Consider the following 20,807-nt stretch of genomic DNA (forward strand, 5'->3'; position numbering starts at 1 on the left):
CTTCAGGGGAGCAGACTGTAACTGGTGATAGTCTCTAGGTTTCTTTAGTGGATAACAACAGCTGGCAATGTGTCTTTACCACCCTTGGGAGACATCGCCGGTCAGTGCAGCTGCTGCCCCATTACTGCTGGACATCACCTGTGACTGAGTATTGGTGTGGTTGGTGAAGTTCTCTCCAGCCTTTTAGAAACAAAACCAATAAGAACACCACAAACAAAACAAAATCAAACCAAAACAACAACAGGACAGCAAGAGCACAGACAGAAAAAAAATGTGGAAGGAAAAGGGACTTGGTAGAAAACTCTCTTTCATCAGCTCTGTTTTGTGAAAGGCCTGGGACAGCTGGAGCTCTAGCTCCAGGGGAGACATGGGTGCCTGGCCAGCTGCACAGCAAATCGATGCTAATTTCTTTGGAGCAACAATGGATAAGCTAACAATTCCATCCTGGGAACACAGACATGTTTAAGAGAGCAGTTAAGTATGTGCCAGACAAAAATGTACAGACTATGCATACCTGATTGCATTGACACCTCCCAAAATACACTCAAGTTCCTTATGGTTTAATGAGTGACAGTGCTGTGGTGGGAATACCTACTTGGTACTTCCTGCTAAATGCCTGGGGAAGGCAATGAGGAGGAAAGGTACCTTCTGATGCTATCTAAGAACACAAAACAGGAAAGAATGTTTATGTTGCTTTCAATAGAAAAACAAAACAAAACAAAATAAAACAAACAAAAACAGATATATTGTGGTTTCTAGCCATTATGGGATCAAGGAATAGTTAATTCAGTGATGTCATGTTGCCTAGCAAGTATCTAAGCCATTCAGAGAGAAGACTTCATTTTCTAGGTTTCACTATGCCAAAAAACTAAATCTATAAAAGATAATGCACATAATTCCTTCCTTACCACCAAAGACAGGCTAGACTTTTCTTTTCTATAGTCAAACAGCCGAAGAGGGCAGGGCACAACATTTTCTTATTGACATCAGCAACACTAATCTTATGTTTGCTGACCAAGTGACTGGAGCACTTGGTCATTTGATCTGGATACAAGACCCTCAAATCTTATGAACAGTTCAACCTGAGAAAATCAGACCCAAACCACCCATTCTGCAGGGGAATAGCTAATCCTCAGGCTGCAAGAGACTGACAAGAAAGTGGAAGGAAAACAATTCCCGGCCTTCATTCTTAGGATGTTCTTCCTAAAACTAAAATGAAATTTAAAAAATACTTAAATGAGTTGTGCAGATAATTGTTTGGATTTTTCTGCTTATGAAAGGCACACAATATGTATGTACAGAAATACAGATAGATCTATAGGTATTCATATGACTGAGGAAAGATCAACTAGCATGACGTGTTAACCTAATAATGCAGGCACAAGCCTGGGAGACAGAAAACTTAGATTTCTATCCAAGAACTATCCAAGCATGTTGTTGAATGCACATAAGAAGAAACAATGCCCCTAGGAATTGTTTTTGAATGTGATACCTTATCACACAAGATGTGCGTTACTAATTCTAACCATATGAGTATTGTATGAGGAGTTCTGCTAAAGATAATCATTATTGTTGCTAAATCAGAACCTGTGGCAAAAATTAATGCATTGTGACTCAAATTGGACAAAAACTGAAGAAATTTTGTCTCTAATTGTGAGGTTTTATTAACAGAACTATATCTACAAAAGACCTTTTCTTCAAGTACTTGAAAAACTGCACACTTTGTGGATTTTATATGATGAAATTCCCATTCTTTAAACCAATTTTTGCTAATAGTAAAAATATTTTTCCTACCATTTTATGAAGTGATGTAAAAATATTTTAAGCTTAATCATTAGGATTTTGTTGAAAGACTTGAAAATCACATCAAATGTAAATGAAAGGAATAAAAAACAGAATATATTAAAAATGAGGCAAGGAGTTAAGTTGATTAGGCTGTAAATACCCAGGCTGAGAGACCTTAACTCTTTCAGAGAAGTCATCATCATCAGAATGAAATAAACCATTAGATATGGCTATTTTATATTTTAGTTAAATGTAGACTCCTTCCAGCAAGCTGTGGTGAGGTAGAAGCACCTGTCTTTACCTGATCTCATAGTTTTATGTTAGTTTAGTATCCAGCTCCTCATTTTAGGCAAACCATCCCTCTGTCATCAACTTCAGTAGCGTCCAGCCAATAAACTAGCCCAAAGACATTAATGAGATTAAAATTCTGAGTTTATCCCTCTGTTCTGTTCTAATGAAGATTAAGAGCACAACGTCAGTGCATGGTACTGATTCACATCACATTAAATTTTCATAGTACAAACGTTCATGTACGTTTTTCTCCCCACAAACTGCACTCCTAGGCTGGGGATCCGTGCCATGTGCTCATGGCTGGCTGCTGCCAGCAAAATTTACAGCAGCTGAGACCTGCCTGCCATCCCCACAGCAGGTACAAACTTGGATATCACTGATTTTCACATGGTAGTATAATGTTTTTTCAATTTCCTACTTCTCTGGTAAGCCTGACTGATATTTGGCAATGAACTGCAGTGTTATGAAGGGTAGCTAAGAGAAGGCCAGTGGCTACAAACATGAAAATCTGAGGCTGTTTCCTTTGGAAACCAAGCTGTTTGTTTTGTTTTCTTTGCATTTGAGGTTAAGAGTCACACTTTCTCAGCTTACACAGTTCATGTGACTCAATTTCTCATTATCTGTCATGAATATTTTCATCATCCTTATATTTACTTATGAAAAAAAACCAAGATATTATATATATTACCTTTCAATAATGATGTCACTCCATTTTTATAACTAGCTTTACTTATATGTGTTCTCCAAGAAGCTTATATTTTAATTCAGTTTCTGTGGCATTTGTTGATAGATACTTTGGAAGCAGGGAATTTTAAAAATCAATTCCTAAATGCCTAACACTCCTGAATCTCAGATTTACTCTAGCTACCTGAAAAATCTTATTGAAGAACTGTAATAAAATTGGTTTGAGTGAATATTCAGTTAGCAAATGCAAAAATTCTTGGTAAAAACATGGTACATAAAACACAGTTGCTTAGATGAATAGTGACTGAAAAGCATCATTATGAAGAATCCACCTTGGAAAAGCAAACAGACTATAACTCCATATATAACCAATCTGGAGCAAATCAGCCCAGAAACCCTTCAAATTTAAATTGTTTCTAAGAGACTTTCAGCTTTAAACTAGACTCCTGCGGAAGCACTTTGGAAAAGCTTTTCCAAGTGTGGACAGTGAATTACAGAACTGGAAAATGATGAAATGATGCGTCTTTGAACTGTTGTTCATTGTATGCTTTGGACTGAAAGTTATTTGCTTACCAAAGAAATGCAGTTGACCTAAGTTTCCACTGAATTACTCTCAGTATAAAAACTAGAGTCATGGATATGCAGCACTAAACATTCACTTTCTCCAGACAAATATGTTTTTAAGCTAGAAGGCACCTGCTTACAAGTTAGATTTATCTAGCGCCAGTGCTATGTAATGGGAGAAGGACAGCATGCTGGTTACTTCAGCCTGTAGTAGAGAGTTTGTACAATGCACCTGGGTAAATATGGGTCTTTTCTGACCTTTTCCTATTCCGTTTGTTCATATCCTCTCTCAACAAGAAAAGTTTGAGGTTTGCAGTGCAAAAGATGGTTGAGAGCTTAAGAACTTCCATTCAGTCTCATCGTCCTGGGTCTGAGCACTCTCCCCCAAAAATGCTCTTAGTCTAGATCTGTTGTGCAGTGGAGCACTGGGGGAGGTGCATGAGGAATATATACAGGACTGGTAGACCTTTGGGACTGCAGGATCATCCTGCAATGTCCACTCTACATACACCACTGGCTGTGTGCAGAACCATCTCCTTTTGTTGTCTTTGAACCTGTCTCCTCCATGTTCTGTATGAAGGTCCCTAGCTTCTGCATTAGATGTACTGTAAACTTTCAGTCTTCATCCATGTAATCTGCTCCACAATGCACAAATAATTTTGTAGATGCCTTTTATATTCCCCTTAAGATATTTTTTCCCTAGCTAAAGATCTCTCATATCAAACAGGAGCTATTTCAGAACTTTGATTAACCTTAGTACACTTTTCTAAAGATGTTTCAATTCTCATATATTATTTTTGTTATTACAGGAGCAGAACTACCTGCTCTAATAGATGTGTAGATGATCCATATAATTAAACAGTGGCACAATATTCCTGTCTGATTTGCTCTTTTTTTTTTTCTCTAATAATTCCTAATCTTTAATTTGACTCCTACCCCACTACAGAACTGTACAGTACATAAACTACTTACCATAATACTGAGGATGTATCCCTGAGTAGCTAGTCAGTTCAAGTATAGTATTCACCAATCCTGCATGTAAAACTTAAAAAGAAAATCAAAATCCCTACTGACACAGCAACAGTAAGCCAGAAAGATATTGCTCTTTCAGGCTTCAAGACATGACAAAATTTGTCATGTTCATTCCTTGATTTTACCAGAAGATGGTGGCACAGGGCTCCATTTCCCATAATCTCCAGAACATGAGGCTCTGTATCTGTGGATGTACCTGCACAAAACAGGTTAGCAAATTCATACTATAAGCTTGGCTTCTTGCAGAGGTCTTACCAGTCATAACTGGCATACTGAAATGAGAACTTTTTACCAGCAGAGTTTGCCCCACACACTTTATTATCCTGGTGTAAAGGAACCTTTCTCATGCAGGCAATTATAGAATGACAATTTCAACAGGGAATAAAAGTTCTCATTTTGGAATGAAGTTGTCTACACAGAGAAACCTCTTGGCATTACTATTTAAATTTAAATTTAAATTTATATCTCACATTATTTAAATTTCTGGTGCAGACGTGACTTCAAACAAGAAGTAACCAAATCCTTTATGGAGATATCTTGGAATTACACTTGAAGATTTTTGCTTCCAGAGCCAGGTAGAAAGTATTAGGACTAAGCTTTGCAAAATGTAGTCATTTGTTATTATTGAATAGATTAATACTGTCAGCCATAAAGAAGAATCAGAAGTTAAAGCAGCTAGCTCTGAATAAAAAAATATTCAATTAAATGAAGTTTATGATATGATTCCATTGTTCCATTTTCTTAAACAATTCTTTGACACTGTAAACTTTTGGGATGTTCTGACATATCCCTGAGATGGTTTAATGTGACAGTTCTCTTCCTTGTTTCAACAGATGAAAAAGAAAAGATGGTGTGTTTGCCCTTAGCTTCTACAATTCATATTCTGTCAGGTTAGCAAAACCCCATTTCCATTAGGGACTCACATTAACATGCCACCATAAAACACTTTGGTACTGGGGTTGTACCTACGTGGTACAGCCATGTCATGACCACAGCACCATCTTCTCCACCCTGCCCATCTAGATGCACCTAGGACTGGAGTGTATTTGCCTCTATTTGATGGCTCTTCTGAATCACCCTTGCTACAACTCTGAGTATGTCAAGACTATGACACACAGCATAATGTCCCGCATTGACACAAGGCAGTAATCTCTGTCAGAGGCTGGTGGGTCCCAAGATGTCTTAAAATTTCTTCCATAAGATTTGCCTGAAGGACAGAACTCAGACCTGAAAAATAAAAGATACAGGAACAGAAAAAAAAAAAATCAAATTTCACTGTATCTATTTCTTGAACATGTGAGGTGTGGTATGGCTTTTTTAATGGCTAAAGGAAAATCTGTGTGAGTAGCATATCTAAATGACGTCTAGGCGTATGCTCTCTTTTGCATTCATATGCATTTTAAGACCCACATTTTGTTACATCTTTCATCACAACCATGCACAGATGTTTTCTCTTGCTCTGAGATTCTTTCCTGGCTGCATCCAAAGTTCTTATGACGAGTGCAACACTTAGTGAATTATCTTTTTCTGTGCTCTTTTTCCCTTTCACACATTTTCCTTCAGTGGAGCATCTTTCACCTGGTCCATATTTCCCACATGAGAAAGGATAAACAATGTAACAACTTTTCCTTAATAAGATTTTTGCACAAGTCAGGCAAAGTCCAGTGTTCATCAGACCTTCCATGAGAGCATCATATTGATGTTAACAGAAGTTTTCCAGCCGCAAAGGATATGTTCTTGTTTAGTAAAGTAATAAATCATAAGGATTTTGCTTCCAGATGGCTTATGGAAAAGAAACTGAAAGCAATTCAATATAAGAGAAATAAATAAGACTCATTTGTATAAATCAGGTTAATTCACTTGTGATAAATTCATCTCTAGGGGTAGGACTGAACTGAAAAGCTAGTTTCATCATGGAAATTCTCTTTTGAAAGAATCCAGCGAAGTCATTTGCATCAACATCTGTGCTGAGCTGAGTTTGTGCAACTAGGTTATTAATCACAGTCAAGGACATCTACATGAAATGAATGAATTACATTGTTTTCTTTAAAACTGTTAGTCTAAGGAAAGTACAAATACCATGTTATTTAAAAATGGATTCTCTATAAAACCTGGAACTGGGAAAATACAAAGGTTATTTCCAGATCAGTCACTGCTGGCTAACTCTTTACGGGGAATGGGTGATATCACCAAAGCAACCCCCCCCTGTGAGTAAGGGCAGAGGTGCACTACAAAATGGACTGCTAGGTGGTTGGGTAAAATTTGGAGACATCTCACAGGACCTGGAATTACATAGCCCATGGTGGTCTTCATGCTCTTTTCCCTCTTGAGAATTTGCATGCAATTAAACTCTCACTGCAGTGAATATTTGGAGTTTTCAGTGAAATATTTGCTCACATTTCTCTTGCACTTTTGTTTTCTTTTGGGAAACTTTGGTGATTGTATGCTTTGGAGACAAGACTTCAGTGCTGGATTAGGGAGTAACACTGCTATAAGCTTTCTTTATATCTCCAAAAGCTACAAGACTCATGTCAAAGATGAGTTGGGCTGTGAGGCACTGGCTGCCCTGCAGCTGCCATACAGGTATGCCTGGTTCTCAGAATCCACAGTCCAAAACCACCCTGACCAGGAACTATCAAAGTCAACTGATTTTTAAGACCTTAATGATTCTCAGCTTGCTGGTTAAAAACAAAACAAAACAAAAAAGCCTGCTGGTTTTGTTCTACTGAATCTACTGAAACAATTAGAATTGGGTTGGCTTGTGTCTGGACAAATTCCCATTTCCTCAAACCAGTAACAGCAGTCAAGGGCTGAACTGATGATGCAGCTGGAGGAAGTGGGCTGGTATGCTCGTTCAAGGGAGAGCTCTCTGGAGAACAAGGTTAAGGCTCAAATTGCTTAGCTGGGTCAGGCTGGATGGCACCTTGACCAACCTGATCTAGTGGAAGGTGTCCCTGCCCATGGCAGGGAGGTTGGAAATGGATGGTTTTTAAAGGTCTGTTCCAACCCAAGGCATCCTATGATTCTATGATTCTGTGAAGAAATGAAAGTACAAAGTACTTGTAGCATCTCATTAGCAGGGTTTATTGGATCAACTGGTGTTTCTGTGATTAGATCATTGCTTTGTGCCTTTTGGCATTGAGTCAGCTCCTTTTCTTACTGATGAAAGGTAAAAAATGCATTGGACACATACTGAGACCTAAAATTGCACTGCTTCATGGTTTGTGACAACATATTTCATAGATCCTGCCATGGGGAAATACAAACAGAGTTTTACTGACAGAAACTATCCCATCAACAAACAGTCCCAGTGGACCATAAACAAGGTCAGGCAGAACAAACTTGCTGTCCCTCACATGGCTCAGAGACTGCCAGGAGAAGCTTGGCTGCTTGGACACAGCTAAGCTGCTTTTCAGAGACCCAGCCCGGTGGGTCCATCATCCTTTGCAGGGACTCACAGCTGAGATAAGCTCTCCTTAGTTAAGTCCTTTTTCTTTGAGCTTCCTGTAAGTATGTCAGAAAAGGGCTAATGGACTCACAGCAGATCATCTGCCTTGGACGGTTATTGTAGGGAGGGAGGTCGCATACTCCACTATAAGCTGTACTTCCTCTTCTGCTGCCTGTCATTGCAGGAAGTCAAGTGGACGACACTTTGTAGGACATCAAGAAGTTCTAGGTATCATTAGGTAGCATTCAGGGCTTAGTCTGGGTCCAGCTGTTGCATAGACTGAGGGAATGTATGTATGAGATTCATCTGTTCTAATTAGATTTTTTTAATTTTTTTTTTTTTTTTTTGTAGTGGAAGATTAAAATTACCTACACATGAATGAAAGACTCCATAAAATACCACAGACAAAATAAAGACACGATCTCTAAATGAAAATTTTAGTTTATAAGAATCCCATTTCCTTCTCTACCATAAATTTAATTAGATGACATGAAGAAGATTGTTCCCTATCACCCATTAAGACAGACAAAAGCAGTAAGGACAAATGATGCAGGGAAGATCAATGTGGTCAGATTTTTCTGGAATTAGGATGAAAGGACCCCTCTCCGGAACTTGACAGAATTGTTTCTGTTCTTAAAGAAGGTCATCAAGACTATGCTAAGTGTAACATCAGCCAGGTTTGTTAAGTACCCGGTCTCTGTGGATCGCTACACTGTGAGCTACAGGCATTTTTGTTCCTTCCACATATGGATGGCACACGACTAGTTTGTTACCCATCCTCCTCATATCCTTCCCTGGCGGGGAGATTTGGGAAAATCCCTCTTCCTGCTCCAGGACCCTGTTACTCCTCAGGTTAACCTGCTGTTCTGGTTGTGAAACACCTCCACTGGAAGACAACTGTGATGACGCCCCACATGCTGGTAAGATTCCTTCAAAACCCTTCATTCAAAGCCTCCTTGTGGGAAGACAGACTTGCCAGGGGCAGGCTAGCACCCTATTCCTCTTGCTACCATGTGAAAACTCCCATTGTGGCTTTCCTCCTGTAGCTCCTTGTTTCCATTCTAAAAAGCAAAGGCCTGGGAGGCAGATGGGGCAGGAAGATGGGGCAGGAAGTTGCTCCACGTGTTATTTCCTAAAGCCTCTGCTCTGTCCTAGCAACTGTGAGATTTTTCCTAACCTCTTTCCCTTTAGCAATAGGCCTGGAACCTGTTTGTCTGCCACCCTGCTCTGATAAAAATCTCACCATCCTACCTTGTAATCAGTACTGGTGCACCGATTTATCGGGGTGGGATCTCACTGGAACTGCTCCCAGCTCTTGTTGAGTTCAAACAGCTACCACAGAGCAGGCTGCCTCCACCACAGCAAGTTATCATTGATCTCAACTCTGTAAAAGCCGCTGCTTCACACAGAGGCTGGTATCTCCCGATCCACTGAGTGATGGTATCTTGCCTTGGCAGAAGCAATAGCTCAGGGCTTCCACTGAATTCTCACTGCTTGGAGCAAAGGGACTCCTCTTCCCAAACAAGACAGCAGTCTCCAAGTCTTCTGAGTCAGAAGCATAGCCACCCCACAAACACACACACCCCAAACCCATGCTACAGCCACAGATGGGTCCCAATAAAGCAGGTTGGAACAAGTTTGGGGGAATAAGTCTGAGGGCCAGAGCGATGTTAGGGGTGCTGAGTTCTTTGTTGATTTGGGACTTGCATTGCCTTCTCAGTGCTTACAACACATTGCCAGAACCACTGTGGAAATGAGCAATGTACATTCCAGAACACCATCTTCCAAGGGACAGGGACTAAACCCTGCTTGCAAAACATTTATCCAGGGTCACTGTGCAATGGCATGAATCAAAGGGTGTAGTGCAGTGGGAGAGCAGCTGTCAAAGCAGGAGTCAGCCTCTCCTTGAGACTGCAACTGCACAATAAAGGGTTTGCTATACAGGTCAGCAAGGCTGAGCACCAGGCCCCAGTGCACCTCTGCAGTAAGAGTGGGAGATCTGCAGACCTGCAATGGCAGTAGGGTGCTTATGTGTCTCTTGAAAATAGGTTTTACTCAAGAAAGCACATAAGGAGAGAGTACAAAGAATTGCTGTCTCCATATGAGAAAATATGGATTCACTTAACAGCATTTAAAACATATTTTACAGACAGTCTGCTATGTTAATAAGAGTGACTGAAAGCTTTCGTTGATTTTAAAAGATTTATAGCAAGATACCAGAGACATTGAAAGTCAGTCTGTAAGTGATAGATTTAAACGATAATGCTAATCTTATTCATTAGCCATAGCAGTAATTGATAAAGGATATTGTAGCAGGACAATTCTTTAACACTTCATGTTTAATGTCGTTGTCTTTCACTATTTTTTACTGACCTTTTGGGCTGCAGAAAGACACTTTTTGCTAAAGCAGAATGAATCTGTTGTCTCAGAAATTTTATATTTTTGTCAAAGTTTTTAAAAAGACTTTAGGCAAAGATTTGGCATGTGAGAAAGGAGAACAGGTAGCTTGAGGATTAACAACAATGGACTAGGCAGCAAAGAGATATGTAAGGGAGAAAGGATTCTGTAGGGGCTGGCCCAGGTGAGCACTGATCATCAGCAAGTCCCAGAGTAGGGGTAACAGAATGACAAGAGGCTTGTTACCCATTGGGAAAAAGCTTTTGTTGAGTAACACAGAACTTTAAACAGGCTGGGCAAAACTGCTTAGCAGAGAGAAATCACTTACAAAAACAACAGAACTCTCTTCCAAGGAAAATTTGGAAAATCTATTAATAACTTGAATTACTCAACTGTGATAATGTTACATTTTTAAACTGTCTGTTGGTTGTGGGTTTTTGTTTTTTTTTTTTTATTTATTTATTTTTCTTACTAATTTGATAATGAAATTCTACATTTAACTCTGAATATCCCTTAATTACAGAGCAGTTATAAGAGCACTGACCAGCCCACATGTGCAAACACGGCTGCCATTATAAACCATGCCAAATACATGCCCAGCAAGCCCAATAACTCAGCAATTACTTCTTAGTAGGATCAACAATTTTCCCCATGAAAAGTGTGGTGCTGGTTGCTTTGTCACAAATCAACACAATGAAAGGCCTGTTGAATTTGATTGTAACTGAAGGATGGAAAACTTTGGTAAGGATTATGGCTGTGGCTCCTGCAGCCTCAGTTCCAGTCTCATCCACTTCCAACAGAGCCTTGTGAATTGCCTGTGGGGAAAAGGAGCAAAAGTAGTTGCTATATGTGGCAGCAAGAAGGAGGTAAAGATAAACTCTCATCTTATGGAATATTTAGGAGAGGAAAGAAGTGATAAAATCCAGCGGACAAAACTCTTGTATGGTAAATCTCCAACAACTTGCAAGGAGTGTTTTCTATTCCAGGACTAAATGGACAAAAATAAAAATAGACACACAGCAGATTCAGACTCACCAGTCCTGAGCAGAGAGGGGATAACAACTGTCTGGTTTATTTTCTTATATGGTTTAGACTTCTACTAGCAACACTTTCTCTGTTGTTCCAAAGTTTACGGAAGCCTGCTATTTAAATGCTAATTTAGGAGCAGTCTTTGCCTTCTCTATGACTTTAGATAGTAGCTTAAGCTGACATGCTGAAATTCTGCTACTGTAAATTAGAAGTTTCCTGGAAACTGAAAATATTTTTTAAAAATGAGGTATTTATCAACACAAATATCATAACACACATCTCATTTGTAGTTTTAATGACAAAACTGCATGTAAACTATTGTATTACAGTGCCAAAAAAGCATTCAAATCTTGTCCAAATTTTCCATGCACTTAATATCCAGCCTATTAATCATGATATTAAAATAATTCAAAGGTGGGACATCAGACCCTCTCTGCAGAAAAACACAATTATTAAGTAAGCCTGTGGCCACCATCACAAGTTTTGTTTATAACTTCAGTAAGACAAGGAGGGAAAACAAGTCATTAAAAATCCCAAATGTAATTGATCAGAAAAACTAACAACCACCCCATCACTAGCTCTGTCCATCCACTTACTTGTGAAACTCGAAGATCCCGGCTGCCGCTAATTCCAGACAGATCAGCATTACTAGAGAATACATCAGTAATGCCCATTTCCTTGAACAAACTTTTCACATCATAAGACCCACTAATAGAAATCTTTGGCAAGTGCAGATCTGCTCTTCTGTTGAACAGAGAAAACAAAACAGCAGTGAAAAAAGGCAGTCTTGTTTCAGCCAGCAGGCTGGATAGTATGCAATTCAATGATATTTGTCTGTATTCTTCTGATTGCTAATCTGCTTATTGGCAGCATTTGTATTTGGGCATCCAGAGAGATGCCCAAATCCATCTTCTTGTACATACACTCTTTCAATAGATTTATTTACCCTGGAAAAAACAAACAAACAAACAAACAAAAATCTTCATTGCTACTCTTTCATCCCAGTGTCAAGACATGCATACCCAGCAGGATTTTGTAGCGAGAAGGTTACAGAGAGTAAACAGACCAGTTGTGGAAAGCATAAAAGAAGGGTAAAGGAAGATAAAATCTAGGATACAGTGAAGCAAATGAATTAGGTTAGCTACGTGAAAAAAAGAGGTATGGTGTCCAAAAGGTAGCCAGCCAAGATTTGAGGTAGTTCTTGCAATGTCATGTCCATTTCTGTCAGGTCAGAAAGCCTGTAGTTGCTTATCAATAATGTTTTTCTCTAGCTTATCTTGGGAATCATTTAAAACCCTGCTTTATGAAATCACTACATGAAATCCAGGAGAAGGATATCTGAAATTAATGCTTTCTCTTAAAAATAATTTTGTTTCTGAAATTATAGTAATTCACCTACGTAGATTTACCTGGTTTCAAGTTTGCTATCCCATTTACAAACAGCTTCCTTGGAGAGAGCATCTTCTACTTGTTTCATCTTCCCATCATCAGGCAGAATGAGCAATGCTCGTGCAGTGCCCTGGTAAGGCAGCTCTACCACCTCACAAGAGAGATCCTGGTCATAATAACTGTTATAGTCACTGTCACGCTGCATCATGTTGACTTTAACGGGTGTATTTGTGTTCACAAAAAAATCATCCTCATATGTATGTGTAGGATCAAAAGACTTTTCCCAGGCAGCTAGTGGGGGGAAGGAGACAAAGTTTCATTTGAATATATGAAGATCATAAAAATGGCTGATACAAATCAGACCAACTTAAATGTTAGGATGCTGGAGCACTGTTTATGGGAAAGGATTACTAGATCACTTCAACTTCCTGCATAACACACAATGAAGCATTTTAGCTGTGTGGTGAGTTTAACAAAGTTATTTTGACTAAGTCATGTCTTGCTGAAAAGCAACCAAAGTTTGATGAGGACTAACTGAGAGAGAGTCATGCTTCTGTTATAGCCATATGTTCCCATCACTCTCTTGTGCCTTTTATGTTATCTAAATTAATCTACTTTGATTTTGCCACAGGATCTTGCTATGCCTTTCCTGCCCTTCTATTTTCCCGTGTTAGGGGATGCCCCATACCAGATGCAGACTGACTGCCCTCAGTCCGATGAGGAATTCTTCAACAGAATAAAAGATCCTAGCATCCAAGCAGGGCTCCAGATGCACAGACCCTCAAAATGCTAGGTCTTAAATTTTTACACAGCATATCTAGTAGATATACCTTAATACTGGGGACCCTGGAAGTGCAAGCATGTAATTCCTCCACAAGTTCACTGGCATAGCATAGAGATTTCTGAAACATCTTTAGTCGTTATGTCCCAGACTACTGAGTCTGCATGCTATGAAACATTCCTGTCTATTAGGCAACCTACCAGACTGGGACTTCTCTGTCCATAACTTTTGGGCAAATTAGGCCACAATCAAGCAATCAGTAGTTCTTAACAATCAGATACTTTGCTTCTGGCCACATCTAATCTTTATGTTGAAAGTCCTCCACAGATTAGCTCTTTCTTAAGTTGTCACAGTGCTAATAAAGCATCTCGAGTTTGCTACAATTTCTTTGTTTTGCATCAAAATTATCCATTGTAATATTATGTTATGTGTCTTACCTTTAAAATAAATGTAGTTAACAAGAACCAGTATAGTATTTGGATCAAGATGACCAATTAATTCAGGTATTTTCCCCTGGGTTTTCTCCTTTACATAATTATTGATTTGTGTCTTAGCTTCTGTTGGTTCATGGAAATTGCTAGTAATAAATTCTGCATCATAAAACTGTTTGGTATTTTGTAAAAATGTCTCCTGAGGTTCATACCCAATAGCAGTGAAAAGGGCATTTCCTATATTTAAAGTGATGTTAACATCAGTACAGTTCAGTACTGCTAAAACTTTATGAAAACTTTCATGTATATCATTTACCCGTGTCTCAGTCAGATGGTCAAAGCCCAGTCCTTCAAAAATCTGAGTCAGGGTGCTGGACTTAGCACCAAGAGCCAACATGGCAAAGGCAGTGGAGATACTTATAGGAGAAAAGAAAATGTTTTTATCAATTTCTTTTGATATAGCCTGCTTGTAAAATTTAAATACAAAGTCTGCATAGCTGGAGCCTTGCTCTTGACAGTTGTGCTTTAATAAATTCTCTGTTCCATCATGTAGATTTGTGTTATTGACTTCATGGCAAACATCTCTGCGATGGCATTGTGTTATGGCACAAAGATCAGCAAGGAGTAAACACAGGTACAGGAGACACTTCATCCTCTTTTCAAATTATTCTGTCACAAAATAAACAATCATTAGTTGAACAGAAGGTAATGATGAGCTTGGCAGTAAGAAACAATGAATAGTTTGTTATGATAAATAGTATGTATGGCAACTGTAAATAACTAATATACATAGAACATTTAAAGTAGCCATGCAAACAATATCATGTCTCCAATAAATTCAACCAAATTATTAATTAAAACATCAGACAATGAAATTAGAATATTCCACTGTAACTTTCATGAAAAGGCAATTCTCTTCCTCTTTGACAAAGAAAATATAAAGTCAAAGTCCATAATAATCTTTATTAAAAATGACTTTTGCTCCCCTGGATCATATAGGCTACAGCTAAACCAAAAATTTACCATAAGGTAAGAAAGGGTGGGAGTGTCAAAGACATTGAATACTCCATGGTACCTGCCCAAGTGAAGTTTGGAAAATGTGAGGAATCTCAAGGCAGCTCACTTCTCACTGAAAGTGGTATGAATTCACTCACTTCCATAGTGGTAGCACACACAGACAAACAGCTGTCATGGACTATCCAGTAGTGGTGGTTTTACTCAGCTGGGCAGGTGCTCTCCACCACAGGGAGCCACCTCTGCAGCCCCCCACTACCAAAACCTTGCCACGTAAACCCACTACACCAGTGCACCTGACATTTACAGTTCTGTTTACTTCGTGGTTTACTACTCATGTGGCCATCCGATAACCACAGCTGATAAGTGATGGATGAAAGCCATTTACATAAGCTTCAAGACAAAATTCAAGGCAAAGGCCAGGAAGCAACCTGTGCCATGGCAGCATGGCACTCAGAAGTGGGCATAAAGATGTGGGAACCAGAAGGTTTGCACTAGATGATGAGGGACTTGTTTGGAACAAAGAGAGCCCCCATTTTGTGGGCTGCACCAAATGCTTGTAGCGTGTTACATGGTGCAATGCCCTTCACCATGGGTTAACCTGCTAATACAGCCACAGGTGGATGGAATGTGTGGCTCCCTCTAGAGCAGGAGAAAGGACCTGGGTCCAAAAGGAAAAGAGGAGCACAGATCCCATTTGGCAATCAAACGATGCTCTAGATTAATCCCTTATGGGGGCTTCTTCTTCTAATACTGATAGTGTATGCTTCACACAAGCCTCCTGCCCTCCATAGGAGCTGGAACAAGTCTCTGTTGAATTTAGTTCCCTGTGGAGACATCTCACATAAGCCTGCTTCACAAGTGAGCATACCAGGAAAATGAGATTTTTGCCCTCAGAGCTTCTACATAAAAACTTTTCTAGATTTTTTCTACTGGTATATGGTTATTCTTCCATATTCCAGCAAACACAGCCTGTCTTTATTCTTCTCTTCTGGGAAAGTATTTTCACAAGTCTTGATAAGGTGAAGTTCTTTTTGTCTCTTGTTCATTCACGGATATGAAAGGTCATTGCACCTACTATCTAAATAAAATCTAAGTAGAGTTTCTGCTTTTAGCCCAAATTCCAGGATTCTTGGTCATAAACCAGATGATTTATTCCTTTATCTGTATAGTCGTCTCTCATTTTTTTTGTTTGTTATGAATATAGTAGCCCTGTGATCTCATGTTTGACATGATCTGAGTATGCTGAGTATGTGTGGGAGCAGACAGTAACTGTTGTGACCTTAGTAAGAAGAGAAAATACTAAATCTTAATGTCCCTAAACTAAAAGATGGAGTCTGGCCCTAGATGGAAATATGAATCAACTACTTGAATTTATTTTAAGCAGAACTCTCCCTCTGCCTTCCAGAAAATAATAACAATAATAATAAATCCTTATGTACTCCAGATAAATGAAACAACAAAGTAGTGCAGAGGGTGTTGCAAAAGTATTTGTTGTTTAACGTCTCATAGACTATTTTTCTTTAGCTATTTAAGATATTACACTCTTAAGTGAAAAACAGAAGGATTTTTCTCTGTCCATGACCAGTTCCTATGTCCAAACAGAACTTAACCTAAATTTTAAAGCATTTTTGAAGCAAAGAATATGGTTTTCCTGAAATAAGCTTATGTTAGGCATGGCTCTGTTCTTAAATTCTACTAGTAACAGGTCAGTTCAAAACCTTCTCTTAGCATTACAGATCTATAGAAATATAAGAGAAGTACTTCTACCATAAATTGGACAACACTGAAATATTGTCATCAAGTTTTCCCTGCACATTTTTCTCTTTAGAGATGTTAACCACACTAACTTTAATATTTTAAAATTAGAAAATTCCAGCCACCAAATTTTTTTGGTTAATATGTCAAAGCCAAAGTAACCATAAAAGCTTTATTATATCTGAGATATATGTATAGGCAAATTTGAAATTCAGAAATTAATTCTGTGCCAAACCACAGATCAGATTGTCTATGAGAATAATAGGTGCAATTAAATTTAAATCCATCCACCCCCTACACTCACACCAGTCCTAATTAGAGAGCTTGGCCTCAGCAATTCAATAGTTGTTTTACACATTAAGTCACCAGAAGAGTTTATAAATTGAATGTGGTTGTTCAGTCACTCCTGGGATTATGTTAATTTTGAGTCACATCGAAGGCTATTTTCAACGTGAAAGGTGATTTCATCAGTGTTCTTCTTTACAAACATCTTTAAAAGTCCCCATGACTTCAATGGTTGTTTGATTCCAATTTGAGACTAACCATATTCCCCCAGAACAGCATATCTCACTGGTCCTTGCATATTAATTAATATTTCACATCAACATCCCCACACAACAAATTTACAAGTGCACAAGTGAAATAAACTTAACACGACAATTCCACAGAGCACAGAAAGCATCACTTTCAAGTCTCTAAGAAAAGTGCCCCTGCAGTACTTACAAAATCAGAAGCCCTTCAGTGTTCAACTGACCATGCTGTTCTCCACACTGTTACTTATAAGGCTAAATCATCTTCTGCTTAATTTCCACTGTTAAATATTAAACAGACCTGATAAAGCATAGAGCCAAACCAAGAAAAAAAATAAAGGGGAAATAAAGGGGGGGAGGTGAGGCAGGAGGGGAGGGTAGAACAAACATTGATTAAATATGTTTTCTGAAGATAATGTCAGCCAACGGAGCTGACAAACTTTGACTTTCTGAATTGTAGCTGTGCCTTTCTGTCTGTTGCTTCTGACCATGTGGGGGAGCTTAGTGCAAATATTGTGTAATTAGGACCCTACTGGAAACCATGAGTTTGTGCCTGGAACCACTGGAAACAGATGTTAATACTTGGTGCCAACAGGCAGCAAAAGCCCGTCTTGTGCCGGAGCACACACAGAGCTGTCAGCTACACATCATAGCAGCTTGGCACTCTTCCAAAGTCTGACCAGAGCCAAATTTTCCTCCTGATCACCAACCTGAACATAGACTCCAAATTGCCTGTACCTTCTCAATCTGACTCCAGCTGTATGCCATTGAGAGGATGTATGTTAAATAAGTTTCCTTGATGGATTTCTTTCTCTGGCTGAGGTGGGCCCTGCATATCTCTGTTCTGTGTGCTTCTGAGTTACTGCTCCAGGAAGATGGTGGGAATACAAGTAGCAAACTGTTACCTTTGCTCCTGCACATGCAGTATGTGCACACCCACTTCTTGCCCCTCTTGCACAAACTGAAATTACTGGAATGGAAAAAAGTCATGCTTGTTACTATTAACTTTTTTTTTCTTTTTTTTCCAATAAGAATAAAATGCTAGTGGATTAAGCAGACAACATTTTTCCAGCTAACAAGAAAGACCTTGATTGAGCAGTGACATGAAATATGTTTCCCCATTTGTGATGTCTTTTTCTCTTATACTTGTTTACTGACATGCGTAATTTTGTCATTATAAACATAGATAAACATAGAGACAGGACATAGATAAACCTTGCCTTGACACGCCCCTTCTTTGTTTTCCTTTTTGCTCCCCTCCCCCCCCCCCCTTTTTTTTTAATGTACTTGTTCCTTCTAATTCTGTCTGTAAAAGGTCACAAGCACAGAGATTATTTTACTCATCAAAGCCTAGATAAATGAAAGGTCATGGTGGTCAAGGTCAAACTGTGCTACAAAGTGGTTATATGCCTCTCGTTTTCTTTTTGTTTGTAAGTCTTTGTAATTACTGTTTTGTTTATAATTATGTTAGGCTACACTTCAACAAGGCATTTCCTTAGCATTTCATTATGGCAGTAGAAATAAGGTGCAACACCAGCTTTAAACTAAAATGATGAACATATGCATGGGTGACAGATGTGCCACACACTGCCATGAGCCAAATACAGTCCCATCTTTCTGCTGATCACAGTTTCAGCTCTCAAATTATGTCATGAAACCATATTAACCACATTCATACTGGTCATTCATCTACTGAACTAGATCTTGCTTCTCTAATAATTATTTTTAACAGGAATTAAAGTCCAGAATACTGAAACAACCAATCAAATGCGGTTTATTACTTCTGTTGATTAAGATGATAATCTACCAGTCATGAACTCTACATAACCCAAGTCTATGCTATTGCTGGGTACTTCATGTAGATCAGTGTATATTCCATAGTTCATCTCACACTTTGACTTCTTTACAAGAAATTTAATCACATAATATTTCATGTATTTACCAACATTTTGCTGACAGCTTCTTGCTAGTAAATTTTTTTTTGAAGAAATCATTCCAAAGCAAGTTTAAAGAAATCTTAAACAAAGGCTGGTATAAAAGCTTGTTCAACAACAACAGAATCATGCACTTTGTCTAGTGTTTTTGTTATGTTTCTGCAAGGTAGGTCAGAAAATTACAGTTCTGACATTAATTTAGCAACAATAATAACTGTTCTGTGATTATGACTCACAGACAGACAAGTTACTTCCACTATCAAAAAGTCTTTTTCACTATGGGTCTATTACATCATAAGTAACACAAGGTTTTGTAAATGTAAAGTGCATAGCCCACAAATATTTTGACATAGCAGCAAAGTGAAGGAAACTGAGAGTGGAATTAGGAAGGGAAATGAACATGCATTTCCCCTTCTTTTCCCCTGATAGTTTTGAGTTATACTAGTCTCTGGGAAGGATCAGGCAGTCAAAGTTGTGGGAAAATTAAGACCAAAGATGTATGCATGTCTGGTAAACTATGGTTCTTCTAGCCTGGATAACATATATAATGAAGAAGAAAGACTCAATCTTCACTCAGCGACCATACCATATCCTTAGTACTTCCTGGAGAACTTCCTCCACTGTCCTGCCAGGAAGGCAAAATGGGCATCTGGGGCAATGGGAAATGGGGATGAAATACAGTCTGTATACAGTGACAAGGCTGTTCACTGGAAAAGCAAAGTTCTGCTCAGAGAGCTTCATTTCATTTGAATTGGTATCACTAATTATTTGTAAGAACTATGTAGACAGCAGGGACTAGAATTTAATATATTCATATACTATACCAATGATGATCAATATTTACAGTAATCCTCATTTTTAAGTTACAAGACCAATACTAGTTACAAATTGCCTACTTAAACATAACAGGTGTCTTACATGTGTGGTATACGAGTAACAACTATAACTCCTACTGCTGCTTCAATTATGCAGGTTGGCAGATATGACACAGGAATTACAGACAACAGGAGCCCTCCTGAAAAAAGAGCAGAAGACTAGGCAATACGTTCTAACATTAGAAACCTTTATTTAGACTCCAGGTTATTTCAAAAGATGGCCAGTTTTTCATTATTTCTGCATGTAACAGCTTCCCTGTGGAGATTCTTTTCAGACTGGAGAGTTTAGTAACAAACAAATATTAGTAACAAAATAGTCTTCTGAGATTTTCATATTCAAATGATTTCCAAGACAGGGAGAAACAAAAAACAAAACAAAACAACAACAACAAAAACAGTTGACAAAATAAACATGCTGAAATCATCAATATGCTGAAATCTTACTGAGTATAAGGAGCTCCAGGAACTGTTTCCATTGCCCAAATATTGTTGAGAATACTGGAATGACTTCAGAATGGAATGGACTGCCTGATGCGTGAAGAACTGGTTTGAAAATTTAAGATATATTGCCAGCTCTGTTGAGCAGCTCAGCTTTGACCTTGGGAACATCACTAACATTGTCTGTTGGACTTCAGTTTTTTCATCTGTAAAATAAAAACAGCACATTAGTTTCCTCATTGATATAGGACGGAATACAATGTGAAAATACAATGTTACCCTCAATGGACTTGAGCACCATTTTAGTTCTTTACTACTGAGTTTAATGAAGACAGGTTTATCTTTTAATCTGTTTCAGACCATGGAACCTCCCTTGGTATCAATGACACAGTTTGAAAATCTGTGGTCTGCAGGACTACAGCTTCAT

General features: G+C 38.6%; 1 protein-coding gene across 1 annotated transcript; it reads right to left on the reverse strand.

Moving 5' to 3' along the window:
* Positions 1 to 8,227: 8,227 nt before the first annotated feature.
* On the reverse strand, positions 8,228 to 17,465 carry LOC106036370 (alpha-1-antiproteinase-like). The gene is made up of 5 exons (XM_013181754.3): positions 17,327 to 17,465; positions 13,838 to 14,500; positions 12,640 to 12,910; positions 11,827 to 11,974; positions 8,228 to 11,016 (listed from the first exon to the last, which is right to left on the reverse strand). Exons 2-5 carry the CDS (start codon positions 14,481 to 14,483, stop codon positions 10,822 to 10,824), a joined length of 1,260 nt encoding a protein of 419 aa, XP_013037208.1. The 5' UTR covers positions 14,484 to 14,500; positions 17,327 to 17,465; the 3' UTR covers positions 8,228 to 10,821.
* Between the last annotated feature and the right edge of the window lie 3,342 nt (positions 17,466 to 20,807).

This window comes from Anser cygnoides, chromosome 5, assembly GCF_040182565.1.
Source record: "Anser cygnoides isolate HZ-2024a breed goose chromosome 5, Taihu_goose_T2T_genome, whole genome shotgun sequence".
NCBI classification, from domain to species: Eukaryota; Metazoa; Chordata; class Aves; order Anseriformes; family Anatidae; genus Anser; species Anser cygnoides.